Source organism: Bufo gargarizans, chromosome 10, assembly GCF_014858855.1.
Source record: "Bufo gargarizans isolate SCDJY-AF-19 chromosome 10, ASM1485885v1, whole genome shotgun sequence".
NCBI lineage: Eukaryota > Metazoa > Chordata > Amphibia > Anura > Bufonidae > Bufo > Bufo gargarizans.
In genome coordinates, this window is record NC_058089.1 from 48108821 (window position 1) to 48131725 (window position 22905).

General features: G+C 44.8%; 1 protein-coding gene across 1 annotated transcript in view; it reads left to right on the forward strand.

Moving 5' to 3' along the window:
* Positions 1 to 249: 249 nt before the first annotated feature.
* LOC122920052 (astacin-like metalloendopeptidase) overlaps positions 250 to 22905 on the forward strand; it is a gene marked incomplete at its 5' end in the record, with an annotated part of 35112 nt that continues 12456 nt past the window's right edge. Inside the window, 12 exon segments of the mRNA XM_044269263.1 lie at positions 250 to 304; positions 383 to 436; positions 534 to 674; positions 924 to 1041; positions 7133 to 7311; positions 14240 to 14321; positions 14806 to 14933; positions 20432 to 20541; positions 20636 to 20855; positions 22455 to 22502; positions 22505 to 22528; positions 22531 to 22571. Coding sequence (XP_044125198.1) covers positions 250 to 304; positions 383 to 436; positions 534 to 674; positions 924 to 1041; positions 7133 to 7311; positions 14240 to 14321; positions 14806 to 14933; positions 20432 to 20541; positions 20636 to 20855; positions 22455 to 22502; positions 22505 to 22528; positions 22531 to 22571 — 1200 coding nt within the window.

A 22905-nucleotide genomic window follows, 5' to 3' on the forward strand; every position in this document is an offset into this window, starting at 1 on the left:
GAACCATCTCATGATGGTTGGACTGCAACCCTCAGTAGTATCATTGAGTCCATATTGTGATAATATTTGGCACAGAATGGCACCATTATTTCAGCAATACGTGGCAATATTATGTTGAAATTGCATGGTAGTATTATTTACTGTAGTGTATGGCAGCATTATGTGGCACAGGATGGCGGTATTATGTGTCTACTATATTATGTGAGGCTGAATCATTTCACACGAAAATCTTCCTTTATATTTTAATTTCTTTATTTTTTCCAGTTTTTATTTCAGAATCTGCAGTTGAGATCCGGTGGGTCAGGTCAGTCATACCTTGTGAGTTCCTGGGGGCTTTCAGCATTAACATTTACTAACCGTCAGCCATGTTTCCTTTGAACAGATCGTACACATCCCGATAATGACATTTTCACCGATATTTTATCTTCAAACCAAGGTATGTAACGTACAGCAGACTATCCATGCCAATATCCATGGGGGTATTTACCGTGGAGGCAGTGTTCAGTGCCATGTCTAACTTCTTCTCCATCCAGGCAGCTCCCGCTTTATGTTACAAGGAGACGTTGCTGTGAGAAGGAACAGGAATGCCGTGATCTGTAGAGGAAAGTCTTGTCTCTGGTCAAAATCAGCCGAAGGTTGGGTCCGCGTGCCGTACACCCTATCTAACAACTACAGTACGTACCTCTCTTATACCTATGACTAGTGTTGAGCGAACGTGTGTTTTAAGTTCGGCGTCTAAAGTTCTGGTTATCGAAGAATCGCGTTATGGATTCCGCTACCACGGACCATAACGGAATTTAGAATCCATAACGCGATTCTTCGATGACGCCGAACTTAAAACACACGTTCGCTCAACACTACCTATGACGTACAAGGCTATATGTGAATGTTCTGCATAAGTTATAGCCATGTGTGGGTTGCAGCCTCGGAGGAGAAGACGCTTATCCAAGCTGCCATGGAGGAGGTGGCGGTTCTAACTTGTGTACGCTTCATCCCACGTCATGGAGAGCCCAGTTATTTGAGGATCCGACCCTATGATGGGTGAGTGCCTTGCTTGGCTATGGACACTGGCATCTAAAAGGTGTGAACGTAAGAGATTTTTTATCTAAAGTTTTTTTTTTTTTTACAAAAATCTGATTAATAAATGCAGCTAGAAATGGCAAATGACAGGGTCTATACTGTCCAGCTTTCATGCCCATTTGCTTTCCTCAGCCTTAAATCACCAGCATGTCCTTATCAAACAGCGGGTTTGCTTTCTAATGATGCTCCTGTCACCATTGGCTTTTTTGGCTTTATCTAATTCTTTAAAATGAGTCCAGCAGCTTTGGGCGCATGCGCATTAGAGTACTCAATGCGCATGTGCTGCAGCCTCTTCCTTGGTTGCATTGCTACGTATGGCATAACGCCGTACTTTTAGTAGCTGTGCTTCTTATTGCAGCTTTGACCATAGAATCAATTCTTTATTCTATGGTCAGATAACACTTTTAAGCATTTGATATTAAAAGCTACGTTTTAGGATTGTTAAGGGTACTTTCACACTAGCGTTTAAGTTTTCCGGTATTGAGTTCCGTCATAGGGGCTCAATACCGGAAAAAAACGCTTCAGTTTTGTCCCCATTCATTGTCAATGGGGACAAAACTGAACTGAACAGAACGGAGTGCTCCAAAATGCATTCCGTTCCGTTTGGTTGCGTTCCCAGACCGGAGAGCAAACCGCAGCATGTTGTATTTTGCTTTCCGTCCTGGGATGTGGAGCAAGACGGATCCGGCATGACCCCCAATGCAAGTCAATAGGGACTGATCCGTTTTCTCTGCCACAATAGAAAACGGATCCGTCACCCATTAATTTTCAATGGAGTTAATGACGGATCCGTCTTGGCCATGTTAAAGATAATACAACCGGATCCATTCGTAACGGATGCAGATGGTTGTATTATCAGTAACGGAAGCGTTTTTGCTGAACCCTGCCCGATCCAGCAAAAAACGCCAGTGTGAAAGTAGCCTAAGAGATGTATGGTAAAATAGGGCAATTACTAGTGTGTATGACTAATTGTAAATATTTACCTTAAAGTGCCGTTCCATATGTCTGGGGTCTATGTTCTGTAGTACTATGTGTGAAATCTGAGGCAGATGGCCGTATAGTAGTGGCTCATTTACCTCCACATTTGCCCCCCCCCCACGTCTGTGTGCATGTATCTCTATAAAACATTCCATTATTTTTCACTTCCCCTTTTAGGCCACATGCACATGAGCATTTATGTTTTGCGGTCCGCAAATTGTGGATGTGCAAAATACAGACACCGTCCATATTACATTCACATTTTGGGGGAACCCATTGACTTCAATGGGTCCATGGTCTGCATTTTGTGGCTAAGTATGAGGCATGTTCTATCGACCTACGGATGCGGAAAGTACACGGATGATCCATGTGTTTTCCGCATCCGTATTTCCGTTCCGCAAACGGGACGTTAAAGGTGTATTACAGAACAATCACTCTATTTGTAGGAAAAAGAGGAACGCAGGAAAACATATGAAACATATTGTCAGATCCGAGGGTTATCTCCGCACCTTCCGCTAGGTCAGTGATAGGCAAACTGCGGCTCTCCAGCTGTTGCAAAACTACAACTCCCACCAAGCCCTGCTGTAGGCTGAAAGCTGTAGGCAGTCTTTGCATGCTGGGAGTTGTAGGTCTGCAACAGCTGGGCTCTCCAGCTTTTGCAAAACTACAACTCCCACCATGCCCTGCTGTAGGCAGTCTTTGCATGCTGGGAGTTGTAGTTCTGCAACAGCTGGAGAGCCGCAGTTTGCCTATCACTGTGCTAGGTGAACAGATTTCATGTAAGATGTGGCGGTGGGAGGTTGTGACAGCTCCACGTCAACGTATTGAAGGGAATCATTCTTTGTGCAGTCATAGTATGAGTGACAGACCAAAGGAAGTTAATTAAGCAATTAGCATATTACGATCAACACAAAAGCAATTTATTTTCTAAACTTGAATGAGCCTTTCATCTTCAGATGTAGAGAATCTCGCCAGCTTTGGATGTAATGGCCTGGTGAATTGCAATGTGTTCTACTAAGCTGGCATTTATATCTTTAGCCATCAAAATGGCGCCTCTTAACACCCTCTAGTAAACACCTTCACCATCTGGACTGCCACTTTTTTGCCTGGCCTGAAAATATATATTTGCTGGCACTGGCTCATATAGAGGGGGGCTCCATGATGGTTCCTCGTTTCTCCTCTCAGGCCACAAGGGCCTTTCCTAAGCACCATATCCATGACCCTTTGTCCAGTTCCCCACCAGCTGTTTGTTAGAAGCTCCTCCTGATTGTGCAAAAGGAATAATACCACCAGTAGCCACGTGCAGGGTCAGACTGGGGTGCCCGGGCTCTGGTACTATAATGGGCCGCAAAGGTCCAGCAGAAGACAACCCCATTTGGAGATGACTTTGGAACCCACCACTTACCGCTAATTTATTCACAACCGGATCTTTCATCGTTAGCTAAAAAGGGGTTACAAGCAACAAACCCCATTTGCTGACTACATGCTCTTGCATATATGTTAACTCTTTTAACCCCTTAGTGACCACCAATACACCTTTTTATGGCGGTCACTAAGGGGCCTTAGGCTGGGCCTCTGCTGCCCCTTTACTGCAGCCCAGTCTAAGAGCTGCACGGGTCATTGGTGCAACAGAGAGCAAGGTCTCGGCTCTCACATGAGAGACAGCCCGGACCGGTAGAAGTGCCAATCAGGGCCATTTAACTTCTTACAAGAAACGCTCGTTAGTAATAATTTGCATATGTATCAAATAGGTTTTTTTACACAATAAAAGCACACAGAGCTATGGGGACTGGGTATTGCGGATGTGCTAGCGGCCATCTAGCAACCCATGTCCTCAGCTATATACACAAAATCCCGGTGACAGGTTCCCTTTAAATGGACTACCTCTGTCTTCCATCACCACCCCACAAATGGTGCTGATGTCTGTGCACGATATGAAGGCCCCAGACTTGCCTGACATGTATCCTATCAGGCAATATAACACTGACAGAATAGTTGTCATGCCCGGCTCTGATTATGTGCGGAGGTCGGCCAGAATAGCAGCACGTGTTTAGTGTTTGTTTTGGAGTCGTGCTGGATCCGCCTCCCATCAGGTGCACTGGGTGGGGTCATTAGTTTAAATGGCTCTCAATTCCAGTGCACTGAGTGGGTTATAGAAATCAGTCTGGCCTAGCAAGCAAGCAGGCAAGGTTGTCTGTCCCAGCTCAGATAAGATAAGTGTGGTTTCAGTTTTTGTTGTTTGCTGTTTAAGTTGTGTTTGTGTCATCTCTCCCATCCAGGTTCTGTGCGAGCCGGCTGCTCCTATTTCCCCTTTTCACCATCTCAGGGAAGTTAGGGTGTATTAGCCCAGGCACGAGGACACAGCATTCCTACCACCAAGGTCTGCCTGTGGGCTGAGCAGTGCAGGGAGAGAGGTCAGGGATTAGCTAGGAGGTGACCCTTTCCCTGCTTCTCGCTCAGAGCCTGGTTGTTGGTTTTTCTGTGTGTCTGAGTGCTTGTCCGCTGTGACAAAAATACCTTTAACTGCATAAACAATTGCAATGTATTGTAGAAGCTATCAAAAGATCATCTATTAAATAATTTAAAAAAAGGTTTATTAAATTTAAAAAGTTCTAAATGAGAATGATTCATAAAAATATGGAACCCATGGTTAAACCGGGCCAACTCTCCTAATTTGCAGTACTTCCTGTCTCTATTTACAGCAGCCCATAGAAGACCTGACTGCTGTCCTTTTCCCTCCCTTTCCCGCCCCTTTACCTCTTGGGGCAGGAGAGTCACGGGAGTTGAGCCTTTTTTTATACTGCATTAGGCCTCATGCACACGTCCGTTCAGTTTTTTGCAGTCCGCAAAATAAAACGGAAGCCGCCCGTGTGCCTTCCGCAATTTGCGGAACGGAACGGGCGGCCCATTGTAGACATGCCTATTCTTGTCCACAAAACGGACAAGAATATGACATGTTATATTTTTTTTCTGGGGCTACGGAACGGAGCAACGGATGTGGACAGCACACGGAGTGCTGTCCGCATCTTTTGCGGCCCCATTGAAGTGAATCGGTCCGCATCCGAGTCGCCAAAACGACGGCTCGGATGCGGACCCAAACAACGGCCGTGTGCATGAGGCCTTACTCATGTAACATATTGTTCTTATTCATACCGCTCCTTCAAATTATATTTGACATTATCCACTGATATTGGATGCCTATGCTTCTTTCTTACGTATTCACATACATGCTGTGTGAATTTTTGTTCTTGCTATTTTGTTAATAAATAAGTTTTGAAACATAAATAAATAAAAAAAATTCAATGAAAAAAAGAAAAAATAACTTTTCAATGGAAAAAAACTAAAATAAAATCCCCTCCACATATTTGGGATTGCCGCGTCCGTAATGACCCCACAATTATCATGTAATTTATCCCATAAAAAAAAAAAAGCCAGAATTGCTTATTTGACACACAAAAAAAAGAACTAAAAAGTGATCAAATAGTGTTATATCCCACAAAAAAAACGTGTCACAGCTCTGCAGAATGAAAGATAAAAAAGCGGTTTCATTGTGCGAAAGTAGTAAAGCATAAAAAACTTCATGTATTTGGTATCGCTGTGATTATACTGACCCAGAGTACACTGCAAAATTATTAACGGAAAAACTCAATGGCGGTATTGCTTTTTTTTTTTTTACGACCCCCCCTGCCCCCAGAAGGAGTTAATAAAAGTTAATTAGTAAGTTTTGTGTACCCCAAAATGGTGCCATTAAAAACTACAACTTATCGATGGAAAAATAAGAAAGTTATAGGTATTGGGAATGTGACAATAAAAAGATGAAAAGAAAATTGCTTGATTACTAAGGTCTAAAACAGGCTCTAAGGGGTTAAATTTTGATTCGATTTGGCATTTCAATTTCCCCCACAATCTGATGTGTTTTTTTGTTAGATTTTTTTATTTTTTTATAGGAAGGTGCCCATTAGAAAGTAACGCATGTCCTTTCAATTCAATATGCTTCCATGTATTGTACGGTCTCCGGCGGACCGCTCTTTGCACCAGTTCTGCTCTCTCGCCAGTAGAATGGGATTCCAGTGTGGAAAGAGGCTGGCCCACTCCTGGCAATCAGCGGCCTCACAATTTTGCAATAAAATTGTGTAGCCATTGACCAATCATACGGGGGGGGGGTCGCACCCTTCCACCGATATCATGCACAGAGCTTTCAACTGCTCTGTAATCCAGTATATTATGCAAATATTGAAGTGGTAAAAAAAAGTTGCGGTTTTGCAAAGAAGTTTTTTTGCCACAATCGTGTGCTCATCACAATAAAAACCACCATGTGTGAATATACCCTAAGCAGGGTAAAAACAAGACAGCGGACAGAGCGTTACCAAGCCGGACACTGATGAGTTGCTCAGGATAACAAAGACTCCTTCTCTCGTCGATTGGGGTCAGCCCTCCATGTCTCATGCCACACGCTTTATTAAGCACCATTCCACCTTCATAACATAAATGGAGGCAATTAAAGGTGGCTATCTCGTTTTAATCTTCTTATCAAAGAGATGAAATGTTAGAGATGCGATGGCCGGTCTAATTGTGGTGCACGTCATGCAGAATTATTTTTCACCCTTCTGTACCCCTGGATTTTATTATGTTAATGGTCTACAATATTGAAGTCCCAGTGCACCAGTCCTAGCATTGGGAATCTGTAATTTGGATTCAAGGCATTTGTTAGGGATTTGCCCACAGTGCTGTTCCCTTCTTAAAGGGGTTGTCAGAAATTTTAATATTGATGGCCTATCCTCAGGATACTCCATCAATATCTGATCATCGGAGGTCTGACTCCTCACACCCTCACCAATTAGCTGTGGTAACTGCCCCCCTGCTCCAATTCACTTCAATACTACTCTGAAACAGCTGGTCGAGGTGTCGGATCTCTGCCGATCAGATATTGATGGCCTGTCCTGAGGATAGGCCATCAATATTACGATCCTGGACAACCCCTTCAAAGTCACATCTGATGCAGAACCCGTGTTAAAGCAAGGTTTTCATTTGTTGGCATTAATATTTTTCCATCATCTCCTCTGTTTTCCTGAAGGTGCTGGTCCTATGTTGGGCGCGTCGGGGGTGCACAGGACCTGTCCCTCATGAAGTCAGGGTGTCTGCACTGGGGTATAATACAGCATGAACTGCTTCATTCTCTGGGCTTCCAACATGAGCAGTGCCGCAGCGACCGAGACAAGTACATCCGCATTAACTGGGGAAACATCAGCCAAGGTAGGACCAGGCGGAAGAACTTTCACCCACGCTTGTCCTCATGTCCTAGTCCTACTGGTGATGGGTTAGATCAGATTCACAAGCAACTTTCAATAGATATTTTGGATCAGACTGGTCCATCTATAGCTGTGATGGCTAACCTCCGGCACTCCAGCTGTGGTAGAACTACAACTCCCAAGATGCACACTTGCTTGGCTGTACTCAGAACTCCATAGAATTGAATGGAGCATGCTGGGAGTCGTAGTTTCACCACAGCTGGATTGCCGGAGGTTAGCCATCACGGATCGAGAGTATGGAGACCTCTAGTATTAATACAGAAATGCAGATAATTCTCACGCTGTTTATGCACATGAAAAGCCACTGATTAATCTGTCGTTCTTTACCAATATGCAACATGTAAGGAAGATTGAAACTATTGTATTAAAAGATTTGCCCAAGTTAAAATAACATTTGTTAAACGGAAGGCAAAGGGGTAAAGGGGTAGGAGTTAGATCCTAAAAGCCTCATAAAACAAAAACGTTTAGGAAAACAAACCTGGAAAGTTCAACTGAACTATGAGGCTGACAAGGAGGAACTGCTGTATAACATCAGCCACTTATGGTCTACCACTGTTAAGGTCCATTCACACATCCGCAAAATGGGTCAGCATCCGTTACGAAATTTTGCGAAACGGGTGCAGACCCATTCATTTTCAATGGGGCCGGAATGTGCTGTCCGCATCCGCACTTCCGCATCTGTGCTTCCGTTTCCGCAAAAAAATAGAACATGTCCTATTCTTGTCCGCAATTGCAGACAAGATTAGCCATTTTCTATTATAGTGCCGGCGATATGCAGTTCGCAAATTGCGGAATGCACATTGCCAGTGTCCGTGCTTTGCGGATCCGCAGAACACTTACGGACGTGTGAATGGACCCTTAAATGCATGTCAGTTCTGTCTCAACCAACTCATGAGGTATTGCACCTAGAGAGCGCTGTTAAGCAATTGAATGCTGCTTATGAGAACTATCAAAGACCGTCTGCCAAATATGCTGATCTCTTAAGGCTACTTTCACACTTGCAGCAGAGTGATCCGGCAAGCAGTTCCGTCGCCGGATCAGGCAATCTGCATGCAAACGGACAGCATTTGTAGACAGATCCGGATGCCGATACGTCTCACAAATGCATTGCAAGAACTGATCCGTCTCTCCATTTATCATATAGACAAACGGATCCATTTCTATATTTTTTTTTCATAGACCGGAAGGACGGATCCGGCATTCCAGTATTTTTAATGCCGGATCCGTCACTAATACATTTCAATGTAAATTAATGCCGTATCCGGCATTCCGGCAACTGATCCGGAATTTTGGACGGAGATAAAACCTCAGCATTTCCTCCGTCCAAAACGCCATTCAGTGACTGAACTGATGACATCCTGAACAGATTTCTCTTCATTCAGAATACATGGGGATAAAACTGATCAGTTTTTTCCCGGTATTGAGCTCCTGTGATAGAACTCAATACCGGAAAAGAAAAACGCTAGTGTGAAAGTACCCTAAAGAGGTACAACACAGAAGATTCCTTAAAAGAATTAAAGGAATTGAATGAGCTCAATCTTGCAAGAGATGATTTAGTAATACAAACAAGGACAAAAACCAGATGTAAAAATCGCACATCTTCATGAATCCAGATCCCATCTCTCCACAACTTCTAAGCGCTCCGCACGATCTTCCAAATCCTTCTACTCTTAGCCAACAACTCATCAAAGCCCGCGCTGATGCAGAAGCTTCTAAAATCCAGGTAGCCTTCGCCCAAGAGAAAGCAGAGATGGAAACTGAAGCTGCACGGAAGAAAGCAGAGATGGAAGCTGAAGCTGCACAGAAGAAAGCAGAGATGGAAGCTGAAGCTGCACAGAAGAAAGCAGAGATGGAAGCTGAAGCTGCACGGATGGAAAGCACAGATAGAAGTTTTGGAAAAACACTGTGAGCATGCCAAAGACATGGCAAGACTAAGAGTCTTAGAGCAGGCCGCAAGTGATAATGAAAGAGGTATCAGTAGCAGTCACTCTGTTACATCTTATGCATCAGATTCATCACGGACCTCCTCAGAACTCCATCACTCTGTCATAGCAGCCAAAGCACTCAACCAAGGTGTTTTCTCTGCACCTACTGCACTTTTTAAAACGGCGGAAACTGGTATGGATAGAAAAGACTTTCTACCTTACTATGGAACATCCTACCTCCTAACAAACCCACTACTATACAGCTACAAACCATCCTTTGTGCCCAAGTCACTCAACATCAGTGTACCAGCCACTGCAACTAACTCTGTCCCACCTGCAACTGTATACCCAAAGTCTGAAAACACAGACATGTCACAGTTTGCTAAATACATGCTTCGCAGAGAACGCACTAGGACGGGCCTCACCACATTTGATGACAAACCTGAAAATCACAGAGGCTGGAAATTCACCTTAGTCTGCCGAAAGTATCAAGAGACTCAAAACAGTTTACACTTCCAATCCTGCTGCAGGTCTCGACGCTGCTTGGGACAGACTTGAACGTAGCTTTGGCAGCTCTGAGGCCATCGAAGATGCCTTATTCAACAGGTTGCAAGGCTTCCCAAGGATTTCAGCTAAAGACAATCTAAAGCTTAAAGAACTCAGTGATCTTCTACTAGAGCTTCAACTATCTAAGGCTGACACCCTCCTACCTGTGTTAAAGAGGGAAAAGAGAAAAAATTATGGGCAGTAAAAAATAAAAAAAAGGAGTGGATTCTGGAGTGCCAGGAGGACTATTGGGAAGTGACGGAGTGTTTAGGATGGGGTAAGTGGTGATATGGTGGGTGGTTACCGAGGCTGCACCCTAAAGCAGTGTACGTAGGTGTACTGCAAGGTAATTATAGAGATAAAATCAAGAAAAAATAGTGCTATAGACTTATTGCCCTAAGTGGCCAAGGTGGTTGTGGGGAGGGTGGGCATTAGCACAGGGGCGCCAAGGTGAAGAGAAACGGATGAGATGGGTGTAGTAGGTCAATGGGAGGTTACACCTGTACTATTTTGGTGGATGGTTCTACTTCACAGTCTCGATATATGGCATAGCATGTATCACTGTGTTTATGTTTATTCTTATTTATTGGTTCTATTTCACAGTCTCGATATATGGCGGAGCATGTATCACTGTGAGAGTAAATCAAAATAATAGTGTTTAAAAATTGTTAAAACGAAGGGGGACTTACTTCACCAGGGAGGGAGGTATAGGATAAGCATAATACACCTATACCTGCTCCTCCCCCGCCGAGATCGCTCGTCAGATAGTATGAACTTTCCTCCACGTCCCAAAGAATGGTAGTCAAGGTTCCAAATGGAGAGTTCTTTATTGCATAAATAAAAGCTCAACGCGTTTCGGGGTATCTCCCTTTCTTAAGAGCAGTGTGAATTAAAACACATCACATAAAGTGCACTGGTGCCAAGTGTATATAGGTGTCTTGATTAATCAATCAGGGATCAATTTGCCGGAAATTCTGGCGGTGACCAGAAGTGGGCGGAACGTCACTTCCGGTCCTCTGGGCTCTTTTAATCGTCCAGAATATGTTATTTAAATAGTATATATGCTCTACCTTATACCCTAGGTACTTGTGCAGGCTTTAAAGAAGTCTTGGGTAGAAGAGCCAGTGGCCTCGTAGTTGCTCCTCTCAATAGCAACATGGAAATGCCCTTGCCTACTATCATCGAGTGTAATCAGATCCCAACTAACAAAAATGAGATCCCCACTCCTGGAGCTGCCTTGCACCATTCTCACTTGAAGGACATAGCTAACCAAATACTAGCCTTAGATGAAAATGCTGATAACCTGCTGTTACTCGGAAGAGACATTTTAAGGGTGCACAAGGTTCGCCATAGAATCAACGGCCCACATCATGCACCTTACGCCCAGCGTCTGGATCTAGGCTGGGTCATCATTGACAATGTCTGCCTTAGCCACGCCAGGAAACCTTTCTCAGTTTCTTCCTTTAAAACACACGTTCTGCCAAATGGACGCACTACTTTTTTTCCATGACGACAACATCACTACAGTGTGACAAAGGTACGCAAGAGCGCATCATACTAGATGATAGGAAAGCATTTATCTTCTGGGATGACAACATTGGTAACACAGTGTTTGAGGTAACCACAAGAGACAAAGAGTTAGCAGCCACGATGGTAGACAAATAATTCTTGAGAACCATGAGTAAAGTGTTCTGCCAAGATGATTCCAACAGCTGGGTGGCACCGCTACCATTTCGCACCCCTAGGAAGAGAATTCCAAACAATTGACAACATGCAGTTTCACGGTTCATCTCTTTAGAGCGCAACCTGAACCGGAAATCGGAGATGAAGAAACATTTTGTCGACTTTATGCAGAAGGTATTTGAGAGAGATCATGCCGAGCCTGCACCCCCTCTTACACAAGGAGAAGAATGCTGGTACCTCCTGTGTTTTGGTGTCTACCATCCTCGCAAGCCTGACTAGATTAGGGTGGTCTTCGACTCAAATGCTCGTCACAAAGGCGTTTCTCTCAATGACACTCACTGGGCCTAACCTGAACAACAGCCTCCTAGGAGTCTTAGTCCGCTTCAGACAAGAGCCAATTGCCATTATGGGCGACATCCAACAAATGTTTCATTGTTTCATCGTCCGTGAAGACAACAGAAACTTCCTCAGGTTTCGATGGTACTGCAATAATGATGTCAAGGACGAGGTTATAGACTATCAGATTTAAGTTCACATTTTCGGTAATAGTCCTTCCCCCGCAGTTGCCATTTATGGACTAAGAAAAACAGCCCAAGAAGGTGGTCGCATAGCAAGATCTAATGTTATGAGTGAAAAGCAAAATCCCCTCATCATTCCAGGACGTCACCACATTACTGCTCTGCTAGTCAGACATTACTGTGAGCAAGTGCAACACCAAGGCCGTCACTCCACAGAGGGAGTAGTAAGGTCTGCAGGTTTCTGGAGAGTCGGGATGAAAAGATGTATATCCTCCATACTCCATAAATGCGTCAAGTGCCAAAAACGAAGTGAACATGTAAATCAACAGATGGCAGAGCTTCCAACAGACAGATTAAGCAGTGAACCACCCCTTTACCAATGTCGGCATAGACATTTTCGGCCCCTGGACCGTTGTTATACGTAAGACTCGTGGCGGAGTCGTTAACAACAATCGTTGGGCAGCGCTATTCACTTGTTTCAGCATTTGTGCAGTGCATATCGAAGTAATGGACTCTTCTTGCTTCATTAACGCCTTTAGAAGATTTGTTTCCATACATGGACCTGTAAAGTTACTTAAATCCGACTGCGGGACAAATTTTACAGGAGCAGAGAAGATAGAGAACTTCTTCAATGCCAACAAGTGTAAATGGGAATTCAACCGGCCACATTTCTCACATATGGGAGGCTCTTGGGAACGCATGATTGGTATTTCGAGAAAAATCCTGGACTCTATGCTGCTGGACCACAAATCTTTCCAGCTCACACATGAAGTCTTGGTCACCTTCCTTGCTGAGGTGTCCGCCATAATCAATGCGAGACCACTTGTTCCTGTTTCCTCAGACCCAGAGTCTCCAGCATTGCTAACTCCAGCCACCCTTCTAACTCAAAAGATCAGAATAGCCACTATTACTCCTCAGGACTTTGATTGTTCACAAACACCAATGAAAACTGGTCCAACTTCTTGCTAATGAGTTTTGGAGCCGTTGGAAGATGGAATACCTTTGCAACCTTCAAAGTCGTACAAAATGGCAAGTCAGCAAACCCGACCTGCAAGCCGGGGACATAGTTCTCCTGAAAGAAAGGGATGCTGATCGTAACAATTGGCCTATGGGTCTTATTACAAAGACTATATTCCAAGTAATGATGGCAAGGTGCCGAAAGTAAAAGTTAAGGTAATGAAAGAAGGTTCTGCAAGACACTACTTCAGACCCATAAACGAGCGGGTACTGCTTCTGCCTAAACAGGAAGATGAACTTCTCCCACCGACCTGATGCAAAGAGAGGTAAGACTGGACTTGTGCATGTTGATGCCTTCCCCTCTGAAGACAGCCCTTCAAGTCAACTTGATTAAAGGGAGGTAAGAAGGACTGGTGCATGTTGTTGCCTTCCCTTCTGAATATGGACTCACGGATCTATCTTCCTCCTAACGCTGTCAACACTTTAAAAAGCACGTCTACAAGTAGTAATGTTTTCCTTGTTGAATTTTTGTTGTTCCTTTTCGTTTTGCAGATGTTCCAGAAGAGAAAAACCTCTATTATACATGGACTTGAACTAAATCATAGATTTCGATGGGGAGTGTCATGTTACACATGCATGGTTTGCCTTTTTATCCTGTGTGTCCCTTCTCTCTTCCCCTCCTGCTGTGCTCTCTGTAAAGTCTCCTCTCTCCCTTGCATTCTGGCTTCACTCTTCATCTCAGCCACATGTATCCTGTTAGCTGCTCACAGCATGATTTTTTTACCTATCCATTTGTTCATCGGTGTATGATCTGCACAGTTTGGAATAAACTTCTTCACGATCTACAAGGTTTCGTTTGGGTCGAGTCAATATCAGCCAATTCAACTAAGATTGATAGTTACCGCTATCTCAGCACAACTGTAAGTTTCAGAGATCACACTTTCAATGCTTAGATTGGAGAGGCAGAACACCCCCGGAAAGCCTCTTTAAGGTGACCACTATATGGGGAATGTCTTTCCAAAACCAGCCAGCAATGACACACTGTCCCATACAACCAGTTCCAGTCCCCATTTCTGCAGTGGGGACACCCTCCTGTTGAGTCAACACAACATTTAATCAAAGATAAACCATACATAGTTTACATGGGATCAGAAGGGTTAGCAGCCACGATAACAGAATTGCCTCCTTCAGCCCCTGCTCTTCCATATTTTTTAATTTTCAATTATCTCCTCTTTGCTTCTAGATAAAGAACGCAATTTCTACAAGATGAGTACCCAAAACCTAGGCGTGCCTTATGATTACCTGTCTGTTTTACACTATGGCAAGTAAGTTTTTTTTATTTTAATATGACCTACGGAATGTGATGTAGGTCTAATGACGTTGGTATGTTGTACGTGCGCCTTGTCCAACAGCGCAGGCGATATAAAGACAGGGGCAGAAAGCGCCAGTCTTGATAAATTTCCCCCTTTGTCTTGGAAGGTGATTTATGGCTCTGTATCAGAAAAACTAATCTTAGTTAAATAAAAAAAATATTAATTCACTTCTAGTGCTTGTATGTACACTGATGCAGTAAGTACTCTTCTATAAATGATTTGTTGTAGAAATCCTCTTCTTAAAGGGATACACAGCTTTTTTTTTTTTTTTTTTTGTGTGACTTCAGCATATGTTCTCCTATAGAGCAGCACTGAATATCGCCTACATAGAGGCAAATGCACACAACACATCCTTAGGCTGCTATGTAGAAGTGATAAATGTATATTTACTGTCATATTCATAGTCTTTAATGCGTCCTTTTTGCACTCGTTATAGGTTTGCTTTTGCAAGTGATGCTGGAAAACCGACTCTTGAACCCACCGGCAACCCCCGTGCTTTGATCGGGCAGCGCGTTGGATTAAGTTCTTTGGATGTCGCCAAGATTAACAAGCTCTACGAATGCAGTTAAGTTGTGGAGATGAATAGGATGTGTAGTGTTAGGCCTCGTGCACAAGACTGTAGTTTCAGTCCGCATTCGATCCAAACTTTTTGTGGGTCGGAGGTGGACCCATTCATTTCAACGGGGCCGCAAAAGATGTGGACAGCACACTGTATGCTGTCAACATCTGTATGTCCGTTCCGCAAACCCGCAAAAAAAATAGAACATGTCCTATTCTCTTCTGTTTTGCAGACAGGAATAGGCATTTGAAACATACTACGGGACCAGCAGAGGGGAAAATGTGGGATGCACACGGTCGGTATCCATATTTTGCGTACTGCAAAAACGGATAGGGCTGTGTGCATGAGGGCTTAGAGAACATATCCTCTTCTATATTATGTAAAAAAACGTGCAGCTCCAGAACCATCAATGGAGATGTCAGTGTTCAAAGGCACACAGACAGTATACAGTTGCAATTGTCTGTGCAAATTGGTCATAAAATGTGATCTGATCTTCATCTAAGTCACCACAATAGACAATCACAGTCTGCTTAAACTAATAACACACAAATAATTAAATGTTACCATGTTTTTATTGAACACACCATGTAAACATTCACAGTGCAGGTGGAAAAAGTATGTGAACCCCTAGACTAATGACATCTCCAAGAGCTAATTGGAGTGAAGTGTCAGCCAACTGGAGTCCAATCAATAAGATGAGATTGGAGGTGTCCTGCCCTATAAAAAACACACACCAGTTCTGGGTTTGCTTTTCACAAGAAGCATTGCCTGATGTGAATGATGCCTCGCACAAAAGAGCTCTCAGAAGACCTACGATTAAGAATTGTTGACTTGCATAAAGCTAAAAAAGGGTTATAAAAGTATCTCCAAAAGCCTTGCTGTTCATCAGTCCATGGTAAGACAAATTGTCTATAAATGGAGAAAATTCAGCACTGCTGCTACTCTCCCTAGGAGTGGCCGTCCTGTAAAGATGACTGCAAGAGCACAGCGCAGACTGCTCAATAAGGGGAAGAAGAATCCTAGAGTGTCAGCTAAAGACTTACAAAAGTCTCTGGCACATGCTAACATTCCTGTTAGCGAATCTACGATACGCAAAACACTAAACAAGAATGGATTTCATGGGAGGATATTACAGAGGAAGCCACAGGTGTCCCAAAAAAACATTGCTGCACGTTTACAGTTTGCACAAGAGCACCTGGATGTTCCACAGTAGTACTGGCAAAATATTCTGTGGACAGATGAAACCAAAGTTGAGTTGTTTGGAAGAAACACACAACACTATGTGTGGAGAAAAAGAGGCACAGCACACCAACATCAAAACCTCATCTTAAGGCCTCATGCACACGACCGTTGGGTGCATCTGTGGCCGTTGTGCCGTTTTCAATTTTTTTTCGCGGACCCATTGACTTTCAATGGGTCCGTGGAAAAATCGGAAAATGCACCGTTTTGCAGCCGAGGCCGTGATCCGTGTATCCTGTCCGTCAAAAAAATATGACCTGTCCTATTTTTTTGACGGACAACGGTTCACGGACCCATTCAAGTCAATGGGTCCGTGAAAGAACACGGATGCACACAAGATTGGCATCCGTGTCCGTGATCCGTGGCCGTAGGTTGCTTTCATACAGACGGATCCGAAGATCCGTCTGCATAAAAGCTTTTTCTGATCTAAGTTTTCACTTCGTGAAAACTCATTTCCGACAGTATATTCTAACACAGAAGCGTTCCCATGGTGATGGGGACGCTTCTAGTTAGAATACACTGCAAACTTTGTACAAGACTGCCCCCTGCTGCCTGGCAGCACCCGATCTCTTACAGGGGGATATGATAGCACAATTAACCCCTTCAGGTGCGGCACCTAAAGGGGTTAATTGTACTATCATATTCCCCTGTAAGAGATCAGGGCTGCCAGGCAGCAGGGGGCAGACCCCCCCCCCCTCCCCAGTTTGAATATCGTTGGTGGCACAGTGTGCGCCCACCATCGCCCCCCCCTCCCTCCCTCTATTGTAATAAATCGTTGGTGGCACAGTGTGCCCCCACCATCGCCCCCCCCCCTCCCTCTCTCTATTGTATTAAATCGTTGGTGGCACAGTGTGCCCCCACCATCGCCCCCCCCCTCCCTCCCCCTATTGTATTAAATCGTTGGTGGCACAGTGTGCCAACCACCATCGCCCCCCCCTCTATAGCAGTAACATTGGTGGCAGTGTGCCAACCACCATCGCCCCCCCCCTCCCTCTATAGCAGTAACATTGGTGGCAGTGTGCGGTCTCCCATTCCCCCCCCCCCCATCATTGGTGGCAGCGGAGTTCCGATCGGAGTCCCAGTTTAATCGCTGGGGCTCCGATCGGTAACCATGGCAACCAGGAAGCTACTGCAGCCCTGGTTGCCATGGTTACTTAGCAATAGTACAACAGTAGAAGATTCATACTTACCTGCTTGCTGCTGCGATGTCTGTGAACGGCCGGGAGCTCCTCCTACTGGTAAGTGACAGTTCTTTAGCAATGCGCCGCACAGACCTTTCACTTACCAGTAGGAGGAGCTCCCGGCCGGACACAGACATCGCAGCAGCAAGCAGGTAAGTATGAATCTTCTACTGTTGTACTATTGCTAAGTAACCATGGCAACCAGGGCTGCAGTAGCTTCCTGGTTGCCATGGTTACCGATCGGAGCCCCAGCGATTAAACTGGGACTCCGATCGGAACTCCGCTGCCACCAATGATGCGGGGGGGGGGGGGGAATGGGAGACCGCACACTGCCACCAATGTTACTGCTATAGAGGGAGGGGGGGGGGGCGATGGTGGTTGGCACACTGTGCCACCAACGATTTAATACAATAGAGGGAGGGAGGGGGGGCGATGGTGGGCGCACACTGTGCCACCAACGATTTATTACAATAGAGGGAGGGAGGGGGGCTATGGTGGGCGCACACTGTGCCACCAACGATATTCAAACTGGGGAGGGGGGGGGCTGCCCCCTGCTGCCTGGCAGCCCTGATCTCTTACAGGGGAATATGATAGTACAATTAACCCCTTTAGGTGCCGCACCTGAAGGGGTTAATTGTGCTATCATATCCCCCTGTAAGAGATCGGGTGCTGCCAGGCAGCAGGGGGCAGTCTTGTACAAAGTTTGTAGTGTATTCTAACCTGAAGCGTCCCCATCACCATGGGAACGCCTCTGTGTTAGAATATACTGTCGGATCTGAGGTTCACGAAGTAGCTCATATCCGACAGTATATTCTAACATAGAGGCGTTCCCATGGTGATGGGGACGCTTCAAGTTAAAATATACCATCGGATTGGAGAAAACTCCAATCCGATGGTATAAAAGAACTCCAGACTTTACATTGAAAGTCAATGGGGACGGATCCGTTTGAAATGGCACCATATTGTGTCAACATCAAACGGATCCGTCCCCATTGACTTGCATTGTAATTCAGGACGGATCCGTTTGGCTCCGCACGGCCAGGCGGACACCAAAACGACTTTTTTTTCATGTCCGTGGATCCTCCAAAAATCAAGGAAGACCCACGGACGAAAAAACGGTCACGGATCACGGACCCACGGACCCCGTTTTTGCGGACCGTGAAAAAAAACTGTCGTGTGCATGAGGCCTAACTGTGAAGTATGGTGGTGGGGGCATCATGGTTTGGGGCTGCTTTGCTGCATCAGGGCCTGGACGGATTGCTATCATCAAAGCAAAAATAAATTCCCAAGTTTATCAAGACATTTTGCAGGAGAACTTGAGGCCATCTGTCCACCAGCTGAAGATCAACAGAAGATGGGTGTTGCAACAGGACAACGACCCAAAGCATAGAAGTAAATCAACAACAGAATGGCTTAAACAGAAGAAAATCCGCCTTCTGGAGCGGCCCAGTCAGAGTCCTGACCTCAACCCGATGGAGATGCTGTGGCAGGACCTCAAGAAAGCGATTCCCACCAGACATCCCAAGAATATTGCTGAACTGAAACAGTTCTGTAAAGAGGAATGGTCAAGAATTACTCCTGACCGTTGTGCGCATCTGATCTACAACTACAGGAAACGTTTGGTTGAAGTTATTGCTGCCAAAGGAGGTTCAACCAGTTATTAAATCCAAGGGTTCACATACTTTTTCCACCTGCACTGTAAATGTTTACATGGTGTGTTCAATAAAAACATGGTAACATTTAATTCTTTGTGTGTTATTAGGTTAAGCAGACTGTGATTGTCTATTGTTGTGACTTAGATAGAGATCAGATCACATTTTATGACCAATTTGTCAAACAGAAATCCATATCATTCCAAAGGGTTCACATACTTTTTCTTGCAACTGTATTTCTAATGCGATCGGTCACTGGATTAAAGTCTGGGTTTCCACTTCAGTCGATCTCTTAGTCTCCTAGATATTATATAAGACAACTCGACGGTTTGAAATTTGTATTCATTTTACAAAATTTCCAATTTTTGTTTTTTGTTTATTATAAATATCCTCTTCTATAATGCTGAACTTCCAGCTGAGTGACTTGCATTGACATAACGAACACAAGAAATTGGCATGTAATCTCGTGGGGTATTGATTTTTACAGGAAGCTTTCTGGATGTGATTTATTATTGTGTTGGTGGTATTCACCAGAGCAAGCGACATTGCTAAAATAAGGCTCTTTGATTTGTAGCAGACCGGTCGGTAGCTGTTCATTCAACACCGAGAGGTGTGCGTCAAATAAATATCTCTTAGGGCTGCACTCTATTCTCCTGGTCTTCTTCTCAGCCTACAAGCCAGTGTGACTACAATCAACACACCTTAGCTCTTCTCCTAAGGCTGCTTTCACACTTGCGGTAGTCTTTTCTGGCAGGTTGTTCCCCTGCCGGATCCGTGCTACCGCAAGTCCACCATGCTGGCGTAAGTCCGCTCAGGCCCCATTCACTGTAAAGGGGGTTGGCCAGAGGTCCTGCCGCAGAATGGCAAACATGCCAAGAGGTGGCCGGACAAAAAACGCAGCATGTTGTAGTTTTATTCCGACCGCCTCTCGGCATGTTTGCTGTGCTGCAGCCGGACCTCCGGCCCACCCCCATTATAGTGAATCGGGCCGGAGCGGACTTCTGCCAGCATGGTGGACTTGCAGTAGCACGGATCCAGCAGGCTATTCCTCCGCCGAAACAGGCTACCGCTAGTGTGAAAGTAGCCTAAGCTCCCTCTAGTGGTGGCTGTAGGCAGGCACAATTTTATCATTCAGGCTATGTTCTATTCTGCAGGTATATGCAAACGGTACACATCAGCGGTATTCCCAGATGTACAGTGTACCTTCGGTATATGCCATTGTATAGTCATTGAGTGACATACTTTGGTCATTGGCTGGCCACGAAAAGAAAAAACTGTACAGTGCGGTATACGTTTTTTGTGGGTATGACAGCCTATATTGGTCATGAAAGGTCACCATGGAGTGCAGAGAATTGTAGTTCTATGGTCATGTCTTTTAGGAGGAAATCCTTGGCAGGGCACTACCTAGATGTATTTTTTTTGTTATTTTAGATATCTGTAGTTACCTGCTGCCTGATGCACATGGGGCATTTTCATGGGAGTCCAAGAAGAACCCTAACATTACGTCATGTGTGTGGCTGATCCGGGTCCCAGAGGACAAAGTATATATAACAGATAAGCGCACGTAGCATAACTAGAGGAATGCCGGATCTTTATATTGACTTTTGTGTTGACCCTAGATTTGATTTGCTCCAGGTTTTCCTGCAGTTTGAGTCGTTCAGCGTTAGTTCCCTTCCAGATTGTTCTCAGGCCTCTGTTACTGTGTACGATGGAATCAGCAGAGAGTCGCCCATTCTTATCGACAAAATCTGCGGAAACATTGCTCCACTTGCACAGATTTCCTCTGGAAAATTTGTCAGAGTAGCATTCACCAGCTCACGGATCGGAAGCAGCTTTAAGGCGACATACAGTTCACGTGAGTACATCCACAGTTCTGTCCTGTGCATGGAAATGTTCGAGGCTGCAATGCGTTGAAATTCTGTGCGGCTGGTCACATATGGTATATGCTTTTAAATTCTGGCACTGAATGTACTCAAATCCAGCTAGGTTGTATCTCATTTTCACAAACCGCAGTGGCAAATTCGGAGTTAACAGAGTGGTGTTCTGCATTTAGGACCCTCATCTATTGCATCCAGGTTCCCTGTAGATTACAGCTGATTGCAAGAGGTCCCGGTAGCGAGTTTATACAGCTCTGTTTTAAAATGGCTGTCTTTGGCTACTTTCAGTACTGAATATCATGTTATCTATGAGGGTGTGCATATGTAGCTATACAGTAATTGCAGGCAGACCCTAGTCCTGGTGCTTGTAGGGCATCTAAAGGTCCCATTTGCTTTTGTAAGAGTGGGGCTATAATGGGGAAATTCAGAGCGATGGCATTTCATGGCATAGCAAGAGTGTGCTGGTAGCCCACTGCAGAGGAGGTTTAATCGTGACTGCACTCTGATACGTATTTCCCTTCTTGAATGATGAGAATATAGTTAACAGGCCCATGGAGACTGATGCTAGAAGGCTACCCTCTCCATAGGGAGCAGTCAGGAGACACAGTAATAGTTGTATCACTGTAAGTGAGACAGAGAAAAAGGAAGACTGAGAGGCAGCCCCGGGGGGGAATCATCAGCCAGCAAGAAAAATTAACAGTCCTGTACCAGCCTCTGAGGATTATTTTGAATTGTATAGCAGCCGTCAGGAGGAGGTGCATGAGAAATGGCTGTGGAGATAACCTGCATAAAACTTTTTGACCCCATAGCATATTTGTCTGAGACAATAGGGAGCTGATACACCCAGGTATGCTTTAGAGGCAGATTGGCCATCTGCTATTGGACTACACCCGTCAGCTAGGAATTTAGTGCCATATTTTGATGAGAAGAGAAAGAGAGCAAAAGAGATATTGCACCCTTTTGGCTGGATACTGGAAGACTGACTCAGAGAGAGAGAAACTGGCCTGTTAATTCCTTGTTTGCAGCTTCTGGAACTGTAAGAAGTGTGGAAATTGCAAGACGTGTCAGCTCTGCCAGTCCATGCATGGAAAAACTTGTGACTACTACCGTACGAATGTGTATCTGAGCTTTGCCATCGTTTATTGCCAGTAAGAAACTGTTATTTGTTCCCCAAAAAACCGGCCTCTTCATTGAACCGCATTACCACCGTCGTGTGTGCCGAGGGGGAAGAAAGGATTCACCTCTCCCATCACTGCATGGTGCAAGGAGCGTCGAGTGAGGACAGCCACCTGAGTGCTACTACTACTCCGTCCTGTGTGCCCCCACACTTCCTCTGTGGGTTGCTGCACATTTGTTCTATAGGGTTTCCGTCAGGGTTGCCACCAGTGCCGACTTAACAGTGTTATTTGGTATCCATTAAAGAAAAAAGATGCGTCCATGATTTTCTTAGACACTGGCAGATTATAGAGAAATGTCACCATGCTGTACTGGGACATGTTGATACTGAATTCAGCCATTTTCAGTGTGATACCATTGTAGTCATGGCATCTGGTCATTCAGTCTCTATTACATTACAGTGAAATGTGGTGGATCCTTAATCAGTACAACAGGAAACTTTTCGACTCCATTTTTCCCTCCAAATACCCTAACTCATGAACTGCGTGTGGGTCTTATCTGCACCTGCTGGGTACAAGGTAAGTGATAGGATGAGGACGGTCAGTGATTTTCTGTAGATGTGAGGTTCTCCAGGGTCATATGAAAGGGGTATTAATACATAAAAGAGTTATACAACATTTCCATTGACTTCTTTGGAGAATGTGGCCCGTATGTGTCACAGGACCCTTGTTCTCTTGATAGGAGGGTCCCAGAGATGAGATGTGCACCTTTAAGGCATTTATGGCATACCCTAGTGATAGGACATTACGATGGGAATGGGGATGTAGCCACAGGACCTTCATTCTCTCTTGATAGCTGAGGGTCCAGGAGATGAGATGTGCACCTATCAGGCATTTATGACATACCCTAGTG